This window comes from Coptis chinensis, chromosome 4, assembly GCF_015680905.1.
Source record: "Coptis chinensis isolate HL-2020 chromosome 4, ASM1568090v1, whole genome shotgun sequence".
Classification (NCBI taxonomy): Eukaryota; Viridiplantae; Streptophyta; class Magnoliopsida; order Ranunculales; family Ranunculaceae; genus Coptis; species Coptis chinensis.
The window spans coordinates 42,179,687-42,194,871 of NC_141459.1; the positions used below are offsets into that span (position 1 = coordinate 42,179,687).

A 15,185-nucleotide genomic window follows, 5' to 3' on the forward strand; every position below is an offset into this window, starting at 1 on the left:
ATATAAAGAATTGAAATTTACTTAATTAAACAATAATGAAATCTAATTTAATGACTAAAATGCAATAAGGACAGGAATTGAAATTGGATCTAGAAATGGAAATGACAAAAATCGAAGTTGATAGAAATACTACTTATTGACCTAATCAAAATGAAGAACAAGATTCCAAGGTTTAATCTAATACAATAATTGGATTTGAAACTACACTTAATCAAAAACAATTAAATAAAACTAGATCTAGAAGCTATTTTAATGGCTACTTTCTATTCTAAGCTACTTTTATTTTCTAACCTAAAAATCTACCATTAACAAAGAATTAAGCTTTTGTTTTTATACTTTCAGATCCAAAAATCGTGCATGGGCTTGGAGCCATGTTTTGGGCCAGAGAATCAGGCCCAAAACCCAATTCTTTCAGTCCAGAAAGGCCTCTTCAGCTGCAGTTGGCTTCAACAGACTTTCCATCTACTTCTGCTCCTCTGATTGGATCAAGACTTAGACCATTGGAAAGCTCTTTCCGATCCGGTCGTTTTGACATAAGGTAGGCCCCATTCCGAGGTCTGAGTCTAAAGATATGTCCTTCGGAAGTTCTGCTGACTTTGTGTGTTGTTTCTGCCCGCGTCGACTTTTCAGCTTTTGACCGGGCTTTTAGAAAGGCTTTGTCTTCTCGAAACTTGTCCTTTAATCACGGAACTACTTAGTAACCGACCTTTGCTCCTTTATCTCGCTAAAGTGGCACATTTCTGCACATAATGGACCTTGAAGCCTGAAATGCATAAAAACACGTAATCAGTGTTAACTCTTAATTATTACTCACATAATTGGTCTAAAAGTATGACTGTTAAAGGGTTAAAACTACAGTTTTGGGCTCTTATCAGGTTCAGTGGGTCGACTAGTGGTAACAAAATTTACAGGTGTGAATTTTTTGCTATATCGATCTAAAGAAGGCCTAAATTCTCGCCTAGGATTCGGGTAGTGATCAAGTAAGTAGACATGTAAACTTCTCTATTCGGAAAAACTACTCCTCTGTGTAATTACTCACATATCACACATTTTTTTTTTTTTTTTTTTTTTTTGGTTAGATTCTTATAGGATATGGAAACTAAGTTGTCTAACTGTGGGTCCCAGAAACTTACTACTGTGTACATTTAATGATAGTCAATGCATGAATGCTCATGAAAAGATGTAAAAACTATTGCATACGTATTAAATTAAGTTTCTAAGAACAAGTCCTAATTCTGATGCTAGGGTGAGATTTCTAAATGTTTTTCATCACAGAAAAGGAAACGAGAATTTGTTACTAAATACGTTTCTTTAGACATAAAATAAAACTATATACAACTATGCATGCTTAATTTTTGCGAAAGGTTCTCACCACCCCTAAACAGTCGGACGCTGTGTCCTCAAAGTGTTAAGAGGAGGAAATAATATACCTAAAAGGCTCTGAGCAAAAATATAGCTGACATCTTCCAAAGAAATTTATTGTAACACACTATATATTATACATCATAAAAGTGAAAGCACACTGTTAGGTTATTTATTTTTTATATCAAAACTTAAAACAAATATGTACATCAACTCACATTGCCCCAATTACGAACTGGGGGTAGGTCCATTCTTTCTTCGTCTTTGTTGAAATGTCATTCCTTTGCGTCACGCCAATCTATCATAGCCTTCCAAACTTCGCTCCACTTCCCCTTTCTTGAAGTGTCCAGATAAGCTATCATTTTATCATCATCAGGGAAACAACGAACTTTCTTTAGATACCTTGCAAGGCGCCGCCATACCCGAAATCGCAAAGAATGAACTATCTTGTTTGTTGGACACATAGAGTCTAACTTTACCCAGTCATGAAAAGTGGCTGCAAACTGTGGGAAGTACATCCTCATTATCCTGCATGCTATAACTGGCAAAGTGATATAGTGCTGCCTAAAAGATCGAGCCCTCTTAAGGTTCTCAATTACTAAGTTTGTGATGTTGAAGGTGGTATGTTGCTGGGCCAGGGAATGGAACGTCTTACAAGCTGATTTTGAGGCAGTGGAAAAATGCCAATCCCCCATGATGTTTAGAAGAATAAACAACATGGCAGTCCCAACATTCATGGTCATACTGGCTAGTGGAATAGTGATGTCTGGCCATCGGCCAACTTCTGCGCATTCAATGACTTGGGCTAGGCCATCGCCGTAACGGGCGGCAAAATCTTCCCAAGAATAGTCATGCAAGTTGTTTTGTATCATGTATTGAATGAGGATGTCTGGATGAAAGGGAGGAAGGTCCAAAGCCATAGCAACTGCTGGCTCGTAAAAAGGGTGTCGGGTGTTACCAGTATGGATTGCAAATCCGTTCAACACGAAACCATGTACAACAGGTAGATCCTCCATATGATCATAAAAATAAGTTGCCAAACCTAGAGATGTCTGCTCTGGGTGTAGAATAAGGGAGTTCCAACCAACTCGTGTGATGAAATCTCTGAAGAGATGTCCATATGCAGGAGAAAATTCAGCAACGAATGGAAAGATTGTTCTGGAATCATCTTTGGAGATGCCATTGTAGAAGACGGGTGAATAAAGATGCCACCTGTAGACAAAGATAAACAAATATTAGAATACGATGGGAATGACTAAGTAAAAACAAATTACCATAAGAAAATTGCACTATATTTAAAAACTAAAAAGAAAATGACAAAGAACATAAAATTGCAAAATCTAATTTGTGTCATGGGACCAAGTAACGGCGAGGGTCCTTTTGTGAGAGAAATCCATTTATAAGATTCTCAATGCCATCAATCCGTGCAACATCCCGTTGCAACATTTTGCTCTGTGTCTGGTAAATCTCGGCGTGGTTCTCCATTATGAGAGTGTGATTTGCCAAGAACTAGTTGTGGTTGTGCAAGAATTGTGCTTGTTTCTCTTCTTGTATTGTCTGCAGGTCGTGAAATTCAAGAAGATTAGTGATGATAATGTTCTAACGTTTGTATAATGTCATTAGTGCTTGGTGAATTAAACGAAGGCTTTCCATAGGATTAAATACGTTGCATATTGCATTTTCAATGAAAATGTTGTCAGCGGAACAAGCTTCGCCGGTTTCTGCACCGACATGGTTATTTGCAACGTCAAGAGTCCAAAAGCAGTTCATACAAACTAAGTGAATGATGAGAATGTTAGCTGTTCTACGAGGTGTATTAGGAGCAGTAATAGGAAAACCCCAACACATCATGATAAGGGTCACAATGGTTGGCAAAGGAGCAGCCTTTTTCCTGGCATGTGCGATCGCGTTCAAGAGAAATTTAATAATGCAAAAATCATTGCAGTGTTTGCAAGACCCATAGGAGATGGACGAGGGGTTTTGTTATTTCGAAAGTCTTAGATGTGTCGAGCACATTATGAGGTAGCCATTGGATCACAGGTAATTGGTTTCTTTGCAAGGATCGCTGATAAACAATATAACTTTTCTTGTTATATTCGCCGTGAAGGATAGTTGCAAACATTAGATGCCTGATATTGTCGAATGGTGAATCCTGAAGGTGTACCCCCTGGTTCATAATGGGAATTTGAAGGACCTCAGAGATGATTTCCATAGTCAATTCACGCTCGCATCCGTTTGCATGGACAAAGAATTGCCCGTTTTGGGAATAACCGTATTTATAGAGTAGCAGGACCAATTCTCTGGAATAAAATGCCTGCTTATGATGTAATAGAGGGAACCATCCTTGACATAAACTTTATGTATCAAAAAAAGGATGAAAAAGACCATTTTGGAAATTTTCCATAAAATTTTGCTCGGGCACGAAAATTCAAGTGAGGGCCATTAAAGATAGAGTGGTGAAGAAAATTTAGTGGAAAAGGGAAGTTGGATTTTAGAGGTGTCTATCCTTGCTATAAATAGGCACCAATCCGAAGATGCAGAAAATACGAATCCAAGTGTCACAGGGTAGTTAGACCACGTGTATCTTCTGAAACATGGCGCAAAAGTGGATGTAGTGTGGATGGGAAGAATGGGGCATGTGACTACAAGGAGTGCCCTTTTTTTTTTGCGTAAATAGCGTAAGTAGAAGGATAATGAAGATGTAGATATAATATCATAATAAGATGTAACAACGTACAGAGATGTGAAAATACACCATAATGACACGGGAAATAAAATACAAACTTAAATATTAGATAGGACTATACGCCACATTAACAATATTACTATAATAAAACAACCGAGCATGAAGACTTGAGTAGCATATTCAATCTGCTGTTGCTCAAACTTTTCTAGTGCATCCATGCAGCTTGAAATTTGTAGCGAACTAAAAAACGATATTTAGAATAAGAAGTGTAGAGGGAAGAAGATGAAAGAAGTGAATGTGAAGGATGTGTTGAACTTATTTATAGAAAGAAAATTGAGCTATTTTCTGACCGTTTTTGGATGTGATTTCATGACCGTTTTTTGACCATTTTTAGTGCGCGTTTTCATGACCGTTTTTCAAAACATTAGTTAACGGTAAAAATTGCCGTTAAGTGTGACGTCAAAAATATATATGTATATATATTATTATTACTAATATTATTATATATGTTTCTACCTATATAATATAATATTGGAGATAACTAATATACTATTTGACAAGGCAGAAATTTTGGAAAATGTAGGAAATAATAGACATCCTAGGTTGGAAAATTAAAATTCAAGCACGTAAATAAAATATCCGACATAAATAATATACAAGACTGGGAAAATAAACCGTATACTGAGAATCCTCAGGGGATGCAGAAGAAGAACCAGGAGTCCTGTGACGTCGTGCAGTACGAGCTCCCATGGAGGCTAACTGCTCCTGGATATTGCCTGGAGTATCCATCACCTGAGCTTGAAACTGGTACTGGTTTGCCATGAGCATTCATTGGAACTGGTTCTGGCGAATAGTCATGTGATCTTGAAATGTTGTCATGGAAGTTCGCATTTCTTGCTGAAATTTGCCCATGCTGTCTGTCAGCGACTCGTGGCGAGTGGTCATATTCGTCCTTAACTTGCCCATAGTATGTTTCATCGATACTTGGCGAGTGTACATGTCTCTCATGCCATTGTTCATAGTACATAAGGCATCCATAGGATGGCTCATCTTACTCATAGCAGTCTCATCAAAGAAGGGTGGGTGAGATGGACCTACGTTAGCATGCTGAGTTGCCATTGGTGTTGTGGGTTCCCAGGGGGCCAGTATCACTACTACAAAAAGGGTCATTACCCACAGTTGGTCAAATGGTATATACCACTATATTTATAATAACAGTGGGTTATAGTCATTTACCACTGTACATTTCGCTTTTCAAATCTAGGTACAAGCAAATACCACTGTTTACGTGATATAGTGGTATATAATATCGCATATGCCACGGTACTACCAAATATCACCCATTTTGTTTTAAGATATTCTTATTCCCCACTATTTCCCGAAAAATGGTGGTTTATGTTTTTCCAAAAATTACACCTACCGTGGATAAAGAGTCTCCAAAATCACTTGCTCGAGAAAATAATAAAAAGAGAAAAAACGAAAATAGACAAAAAAAATACAACTAAAACTCCCTCTTTTCAATTGTCACTTAGGGTTTCTTCTCTCTCCCAGATTTCTCCCAGTCGCGTTCATCATTTCGGACAAGGTTGTTCTATCTCTGTTGCAATTTTGGTCACTTCCAAAAAATCTCCATTTCCAATTGATTAGGTAAGAATTTCTGGCTTTTAGTTCGAAATTTTTTATGTGTTTCTTTTTATTGCGATTTCAAAATTTATAAATTAAATTTCTCATTTTAATTCAAAGCTCATGGTGCGTAATCCCTAATTATCGTCAAATTACCGCTCTTTTCTGAAATCCTCATGTGTCTTCTTGGCAATTAAATTTAAAAGAGCCATTCTATTTCTGTTCTTTTCTTGTTGGTTTGGAAAATTTTATTGTAGTTCTAGCAATCTGAAACTTAGATTGCATCTTCTAGAAGTTGTCTTCTTATTAACTCCTTAATTTGCTTAACTGGAAATAATGTGTTGTTTGGGTGATGTTATCTCCCTATTTTGGGTTTGTAGTCCGTCTATATAGTGTTTGACTAAATTGTTTATTAGTAATGCTATGTCTGATTTCATGCAAGAGCTGGAGAGACAAGGGTATTTGGGACTTTGTGTTAGTTATAAGAGAACAATACCCTCTACCGGACCCAATTAAGTGTATGAAGTATATTTTACTGATTATTTAATCATATTTGATAGTTGTATACACCTGCTCTTGCCCCCACATGTTTCTACATTTCTTGAAGAATGATGATCACCAACTTGGCAACTTCACTTAAAATTACAAGCTAGGTTATGTCTTGAGAGAAACATAAACTCAGAGAAGTACATCCATATACGTATGGTGTTCTGTGTATATCCATATACTAACTGGTTACTGGCTCTTCATTTCCTTCTCTGTTTAGCCCATATTCCCATAATTTATTGAAAAGTTTCAACGTCATTAATTGATTGTGATGAGAAATTTATGGAGATTTGGAGATGCCCAATATATACTGATTAGGGTAGGATAGACTTGGACCCCTATCTAGTGTATACTTTACTCTCATTCCTCTTATTTTATTTTGTACCAATGCACCCTTAGGTCCGTTTTACCAAAGTTAAGATAACCACTCTTATGGAACCTTACTATTACGTGTACAATGACAACTGCATGTATTAAGATTCACACGCTGTCACAGACAGTGTTTAATTGTTCACCAACATGTAGATTTTTTTGTGATGCATTAATGGACAAAAAGTTGAAAAATCAGGATGAGCATGTGTCTACTGTGTGGTTCATTCGCATTGCACGATTTTATAAAGATACTAAGGGAATGTAAAAGTTGTAACCACTCATCCAGAAGGCGAGGTGCCCTGGCGCGAATAATACTAATTAGAGATCACGATCCTAAAATGATTGTCATTATTACTATTGTTACTAATGTCGTTGCTACTGTTAAAGGTGTTGCTTTTCTTCGTATTACATTGCTGTTATATTGTCATTTTTATTATCTGCCTTAGCATTTCAGGTGATGTTGCATTCTCTGCTTCATTTGTTGCTTGTCAAAAATGTCATGTCCACATCTCATTAGAACTAAATTTCTTGAATATAGTCCATGTTGGAAAAAAATTCCCCTACATGGATGAATGTCTCAATTAGTATGAAAAATGATCCAGGACTGACAAGACTTTTGGATGGGTGCTGGAAATGTAAGTGAAATTTCTATAAAGGTTCCTTCTATGTTCAGTGTGAATTAATTGGTGCATATAGCTCCATATGTTGCTGACATGCTATCTATGTTTCTTTTATTTTGTGTATCAACAAGGTATGCATATGCTGTTGCATCTGCATTGCATGGCGTGCAACATATTCTGCGAAAGGACTTTATGATACATGGTTTTTTTTTGTCTCTTATAAGTTGTGATAGATAAAAAAAAATTATCTATGTCATGTGCTAAAACGTTTCAAAATTGGCGAAACAGCCCCCATGGGATCTTGAGGTTGGAAAGAATTTTATTATCCATTATACTTATGGATGTGACTACTCTTTGAAGGTGGGTCACATTTTTCCCATTTAATTGTAAACTCCTTTAAGAATTGATGATGATTTTCTCTTTTCTCATTTGGTTTTATTTATAAGTAATGTTAATCCTCCTTTTGTTGACATATTCACATGAATGGGATAGATGCATTATTGGTTCTAAAGTTATCTATTTTATTAATTGATACATTTACAGGGGAAGCTAACATATGGAAAAATTGGGGAGTGGCACTTCAACAAGAGATCGTATCTTCGTGGTCCTCCACCAAGAAACTTGTCCTTGCCACCACCTGGAGTTCCGGAGAGTGTGGTATGCCATATGCCTGAAGTTAATTATGCTATTCATACATAACGTTATATCTTTATGTTTGTGCTAGAATTTAACATCCGATAGCTATAAGAAAACTTCATTAGTCATCAGTCCCTTACATTCAAAATCTTTTAACTGCAGGTCATGTTGGTGACAAAGGTGAATGAGGCCATAGCTAATATTCCTAGATGGGACACATTTTAAACTTGTGTTAAAGTAGCTGAAGACTAGTGTATTTAGTTTTGTTGGTTAACTTTTATAGTACTTGAAAGAAATCAGCTAAGTACTAGAAAAGTTTTAGAATTTACTGTTGAAGAAGAAAGTTTTAACTTACTTGGGGCATTTTGTTTCATGAAAAGAAATGAGGGGCATCGGTTTATATAGTTACTTTGAAACAAGCTCCTGCAGCTCATTATATTGGTGATGACTTGAAATTTGAGAGTGATGATAGTATTAGACATGGAGGAGTTGGTCACCATTATTTTGATGTTTTAGATGGAACAAGTTGGTCATTATTATTTTGATGTTTTGGCCGGACGTAACAAGTTCAAACTTCTTTTAGCAATTCAATGTCTAAATTTATTTCTTTTGTTTTTTTTTTTTTTTTTTTTTTGAACTAACTAGGGGTTAAGGATACCCCGACCTTTTATTTAATGGCAACCTCGCAAGTACAGTTTCCCTTCTTTATCCCCCTTGATCAGTTCATCAAGTTTTTGATCCATAGGAGGAATAAAGTACATAGTTCCATTTACACAGTTTCTACTTACTTTTGCTAGATAGTCGGCAGCTTGATTTCCCTCCCTAAATACATGCTTAAAATTTACATATACAAACTTTGAGACCACTTTTTGTAACTGCGCAAACAAGTTTCTGCAGTACCAAGGAGGCTCTTCTTTGAAGCTCAAAATCTGAATGGTTCTCATAGAATCTGATTGCACTTGTAGCCGCTGAATGTTCAATTCCGCAGTACCTTCCAACCCTTTCAGCACTCCAAGAAGCTCATGATAGAGCACCGACTGTCTTGCCGAACTGCCACCGAAAGCCATCAGCACATCACCATTACGATCTCTCAGCACGCCCCCATAGCTAGCACTTCTTGCCTGTACCGAACCATCTGCATTCAGTGTTGGTAGCTCTTCCTCTGCTCTGTTCCATTTTACCCATGTCTCCTCCACTCGCGTGTAGTTTACTCCAATTCCTAACGATCTCAAAATCCTCTTTGTTACCTCGTCTTCCTTCACTGTTTTCATCGACTTACCCAAATAGATTTTCATGTTATTCAATACCTTCAAACTCACATCATCAGCCGATCTAAACCTCTGTTTCTTTAGTCTCCGGTTCTCTCATTCAGATTGTTCGAACTGCCGGCAAGCAAATCATAGCCCGTATGATCTCATTTGCCACCGTGGAGCTACGACAAATCCGCATTAAGTAGTACCATTCATTGTGAGAAGATTTTACCTTTTCCGGCAGCCCCATAGCTATTTTGAAGTTTCTCCATACCAGCTGTGAATACTCGCAATCAAAGAAGAGATGGCCCGAGCTTTCCTCATGTCTGTCACAGAGACAGCACTTTGATATTTCTATCACCTTCTTTTTCATCAGTCGATTCTGCGTAGGTAAGGCCCCCGAGAACAGAAGCCAGGTAGTAAAGGAATGTTTAGGTACTGAAAACTTCCCCCATACAATCTTGTACCATTTTACCTTGTTTCGGACATTTTTAGTGCTGCATATGCTGAAGAAATCGTAAATGCCCCTGTACTGGTTGGAGTCCATGTGATCCGGTCTTTTTCGATGTGAGAATTTATCTCGGTTTCCATAATCCATTTCTTAACTTCACAACACGGAAGATCCTATAGTTCGCCCAACCCCCATCGTGATCAACCGCTGCGACCTTTGCATCGTCAGGTACTACATGGCCATGGAGGTGTCTCGCCTGTTCATATTTGATAAGAGGCCCCGAGCACCATGGGTCATGCCAGAAGCTAGTCTCCTCTCCTTTAGCTATACAGTACCTTACAAACCTCCAAGCAACATCCCGATGCTCCATCACACCTCTCCAAACCCAAGAGCAATCTCGAGGGGTCTTCATGGTCCAAAAATTTTCCTGTTTTATATGATTATCCCATGACCATCTAACCCACAAACACTCATGTTTCTTTGCAATTTTGAAAACCAACCCACAGTAAGCAGCTTTATTCCAAATCCTTGGGTCCAATATTCCCAGTCCTCCTTGATCTTTATCAAGCCTGATCGTCCCATGACTAGCATGATGCATCTTTCTAGCCATATTTGATCCCGCCCAAATGAATCTATTACACATCTTTGCTACTCTATCAAGTACTGTCTTCGGAAGGACGAACGTTTGGGCCCAATACGACAGGAAAGATGAAAGGACAGACTTAACCAACTGAACTCTACCTGCTCTGTTTAGATCTTTGTTCTTCCAGTTTGAAACCGAGCTGTGATCTTCTCTATGAGGGGCAAGCATTCCCGTATACCTAATCTCGAGGCCGTAAGAGGTAGCCCTAGGTAGGTAACAGGTGGAGTTACTAGAGAGATGTGCATGGCTGCAGCTAGCTCGAGTCCTTCTTCCACAGACATACTTCCAGTGAGAAGTGTAGTCTTTTCATTGCTTAGATGTAATCCTGTTGCTTGAGAGAACGTGTTCAGGATATCTTTGATAGCCATGACAGACTCCATGTTGCCTTTGCAGAAAAGAAGGACGTCGTCTGCAAAACAGAGATGGGATATGGCCAGCTTCTTGCACTTTGAGTGGGCTTTTATTCTGTTCGACTGGAGCCCTTGATTTAGAGAAGCACTTAAAACCTCCATGACAAGCACAAAGAGGTATGGCGAAATAGGGTCCCCCTGTCGCAGCCCTCTCTTACCTTCAAAATACCCTTCAGGCGTCCCATTTACCATAACAGAGTACCACGGAGATGCGTAGCACATAAGCAGCCATTCAATGAACACAGGGGGGAACTGAAACTTTTGTAAAATGGCCTCAAGAGCATGCCACGACACAGAATCATAGGCTTTCTTTATGTCCAGCTTGATAGCACACCTCTTCTGGCCTTGCTTTCTCGCATAGCCCCTTAGTAGCTCATGAGCTATCAGAAGATTATCTTGGATAGTTCTTCCCGGAATAAACGCTGATTGGGAGCAAGAAACCAATGAGGAGATACAAGTCTTCATTCTGTTGGTTAGCACTTTAGACACACATTTGTATATGGTATTACAGCATGCAATGGGTCTAAAAGAGGCAACACTCGATGCATTTCTCACTTTAGGAATAAGACAAAGGAAAGTGGAGTTTATACCTCCTGTCATCCTTTTATGGAGAAAAATGTGTTTGATCGCTCTTTTGAAGTCTTCTCCAACAGTAGCCCAGCTTTCCTTGAAGAAATAAGCATTAAACCCATCCGGCCCTGGTGCTTTGTTATCCTCGAACCCAAACAAGGCTTCTTTGATCTCAATATCAGTAATAGGTGATGCCAAGAACTGCCTCATCTCAAGAGAAACCTCCTCCATATTCAAACTATTTAGATATCCGGCATCACATGAAGCCGTGGACGAACCCCAAGAAGCTCCGAGTAATATTCCACAAACGCCTCGCTACTGTTCTTTTTTTCTTCTTTTTTACCCCACAAGATCGGTAATTTCCCAAACATGTTTTTGGTCATCCTCTCCTTTAGAGCATTGAAGAAGTATCCACTACATTTATCACCAAAGCATAACCACTCAATGTCGGGTTTTGTGCAACATGTCGACTTCCTCAAGTCCGATCGAAAACGAGTTTTCCTCTTATTTCATACTCTTGGGCACTTTCGAGTACAATCAAAGCGGATTTTTATGTAAGTTCTCTTGAACTACCTTCAGCGCCTTTCTTGTCTCTTCCACCCGGTCTATGGATGTCACTGTAGATTTCTTAGCCCAGCCTTTCGGAGGCGCCTTCAAGCTCTTTAGCTTTCTTGTTAACATGTAATCAGGGTTTCCATGATCTTCTATTTCCCAGCACACTTTTAGCGAACTCTCAAAGTCTTGATGGAGCATCCAGAAGTTGCAGAATCTAAAAGGTGGGTGGCTTCTGATAGAGTTGTGGAAAGATATCACCATAGGACAGTGATCGGATAGTCCTTGAAGTGAGCATTCCACCTTTGTAGCCAATCTTAACGAGGACCAAGCTGCATTGACAAGACACCTGTCGATTTTTGACCATTTCCTCATGTGGTCGCCTCCGCTGTTCCAAGTATAAAAGCATCCCATTGCTGCATGATCAAAAAGTCCAGCTACATTCAGGCATGTTGCAAAGGGCTGCGTTTCTCTCGGATGAACAGCTCTGTCTCCTATTCTCTCATGCGCAAACAAAACGTTATTGAAGTCCCCCATTACACACCATGCGCCATGAATTCCTATGCTGATTGCCTTTAACTCCTCCCACAAAATTAGTCTATCATGACTATTATTACTTCCATAAACCATAGTTAAGCAAAAGGAAAGTCCATATTGCAGTAACGTAACTTTGCAGTGAATAAATTGGGAGCCTTCCACTTCCTTTTGGACAGCTACAAAGCTACTATCCCACGTAAGCCAAATTCTACCTCGTTCATCACTCGAGTAGTTGTGGACGACCTCCCAATTTGGGCAGGCTATATCAACAATTTTCAAGTACTTGTCCATCTTCACTTTAGTTTCCAAAAACCCCATACACCTAATCTCGTTATCCAAAATAAACTGGCACATCTGTTTGGCTTTTAACCCATCATTCATACCCCTTACATTCCAGCTGCAAATTTTCATCATTAGCGAGTCAGATTACCGGTTATTCCGCTTACCACTCCCTTTTTGTCGACCCTTTCCTCTCTTCCCATTATTTACTTGCTGCTCTATAGTTTTCTTCCTCTGGGCTCTAGTTTGAACAGATGTTCCCTCTGTAATCACTTGTAAGTTCCTCGGAGAAACGTTTGAATCTCCAAAAAGTTCTGGTTCTGCATCCGACAAATCATCATCTTCAAGACCTGCAAGCTCTTCAAAAATATTCCTTTCAGCACAAAACTGTGCTGCTTCAGAATTTCTGTGTCTACTCTGTTGGGTAGGGGTTTGGACCACTACCACTGGCCTTTCGTCCTCATTGTTTATTTCAAAGCTGCATTCCACCCTTCCTGGTGCGATCAAGTTTATGTTTCTTTGTGCTGCCCCTTCACTAGTGATTGCTTGGGCTTGCTGCCATACCACTAGCTGCATACTAGACCCACTTCGGCCATCTGTTTCCTCATTTTCTGTTGCTCCCACTACCCTGAGTTCCAATGGCTGCTCTGTGATTGTTGTTGCTGTTTCAAGATTTTCTGCACCAACTGCTGCCTGAGGATTCCTGGGTTCAGCTTCTCTCACTGTTTCTATACCTTCATTTGTTTCTCTCGATAATTCTGCCCTTCTGCCTTGCACTGGACGCCTTTGCACCCAAACTCTAGTGGTTCTACCAGCACACTTTCCAGCTTCATGCCCAAATTTATTACAAGTAGTACATGACAGCGGCTTCCATGGATATTCTAGTGGGATAGTAACCTCACGGTTTCCTACTTTCACATTTATGACTTCCTTGTATTCATAGTTTACGGGAAACTCAATACAAAACCGGGCAAAGGACAGCCTTTTCCTTCTTGCAGTGGCATCATCCATAAACATTGGACTCCCACCCACCAAACTTGCAAGATATGACAACCCTTCAAAAGTCCACATCTCTTTGGGTACATCCATAAGTTTTACCCATAGAGGCACCGATGCTACCTTACTCTTATAGCTGTCCACCTCCACTGTCCACGGCTTTACAACAAATACTCTCCCCGCGATGAAAATAGGTCCTTCATCAAGGACCATTTGTCTATCCTCCGAGCTAGTAAAACTCATATAGAACAATTCTTTGTCAGTAGTGATATCAAACTCACCTTTTAACTTCCATTTCTTTTGTAGATGTTCCTTCACAGACAAAAAGGAGAGTCTTTTGTCTAGAAAGTATCCTACAAGGTAGTCATCCCACTCTTTAATGCCTTGTTCTAATAAGTCAGTGGGGAACTGAGCGACGCCATCCACCATGACAGGAGTGAATTCCTTGAAAGCAACTGTTGACTCAAGTGAGCCATTTCGTCCAAACAGCGCCCTCCAAGAGTTGTTTCTATTTTCCCCATTGATGTTTGTAGCTGACGACTGAGGGGGAGGGTTACTCGAAGAAGAAGCCATCTTGTGCTTTTTTGCCTTGCCGGAACTCTCACTGTTATGCAGTAGAGGATTTTACCCAGAAAAGCAAGAAAGCAAGGGTTTTGCAGATAAGCCTAGGAAGACAAGCTGTTTTTAAACTAAAAGTGGTAAAAAAAGAAGACACTGGATCACTGATGAAGCTTAAGTCTTTTGTTTGTTGCACTATGAATTGTTTATTTGAGCAATGTGTTTTTAAATCCAATGTGGATATGGTGAAAATGGACAGGTTGCAAGTTCCAAGGTTGAATACGATGAAAATCGAATAATTAGGGGATTTTATTTATTTTTTTAAAATGTCTATAAACCACGGTTTTGTAAGAACTGAGGTATAAGGATATTCTATAAACCACGGTTTTTATCCAACCGTCGTATATAACATCACTATTTCCCACGGTTCACCTCGGATAGAGAAAACTATAAAGACTATTAACCACGGTACGGAAATCCTGATACCACTGTTTTAGCTAAAACGGTGGTATATAATAGGTACTTTTTACCACGGTTCTATTAGAAGTATTTGTCACGGTGGTTGTTACCACAGTTTGAAAACAGTGGCTAAAGGTTTTTTTACCACTGTATATAACAGTGGTATATGAGCTTTTTTATAGTAGTGTATGCATTTCTTGAAGACAAGCATATTCTCATATGGTAGCATAGGGAGAAACGGGGTGGCAGACAGGAAACCCAAATTAATCATAACTTGCGTTACAAGAACGACAAGAGGGGCTGACCTGAGAATGGCATGCGTAATGATATCAAAAATAAAGGTAACTATACATAAGTTACCCTTGCGCTCCTGGAGGATCCAGAGTAGATGGAGGAATGTCTTATTAATGTCCGATGGCTTCGAGGTGCCAATGACATATTGTCCCAACCATTGAGTCATGACCAGCTGGTTCTATTACATCGAGCGTTGATACGCGCATTTCCCATCCATATTGTACTCGCCCTCGATTACAGTGTCGATCATTAGGTTGTAAGTCCATGGATACATGGAGTGCTGCTGAGTCAGCACGTGGTCGACCAGAGGTATGCCCGTGATCCCGGAGATCAAAGCGGGT

The 15,185-nt window shown here is 39.3% G+C and overlaps 2 protein-coding genes and 1 pseudogene across 2 annotated transcripts; 1 reads left to right on the forward strand and 2 right to left on the reverse strand.

Annotated features, from left to right (window-relative positions):
• The window catches only part of LOC147503544 (hydroxyproline O-arabinosyltransferase RDN1-like), a 38,161-nt pseudogene extending 30,091 nt beyond the window's left edge, over positions 1-8,070 (forward strand).
• Positions 8,071-8,516: 446 nt separating this feature from the next.
• LOC147503545 (uncharacterized) lies at positions 8,517-9,116 on the reverse strand. Its single transcript, XM_086604886.1, has one exon. It carries the CDS (start codon positions 9,114-9,116, stop codon positions 8,517-8,519), a length of 600 nt encoding a protein of 199 aa, XP_086461012.1.
• Positions 9,117-9,670: 554 nt separating this feature from the next.
• LOC147503546 (uncharacterized) lies at positions 9,671-10,156 on the reverse strand. Its single transcript, XM_086604887.1, has one exon. The coding sequence runs from the start codon at positions 10,154-10,156 to the stop codon at positions 9,671-9,673; it is 486 nt and encodes a 161-aa protein (XP_086461013.1).
• Positions 10,157-15,185: the final 5,029 nt, after the last annotated feature.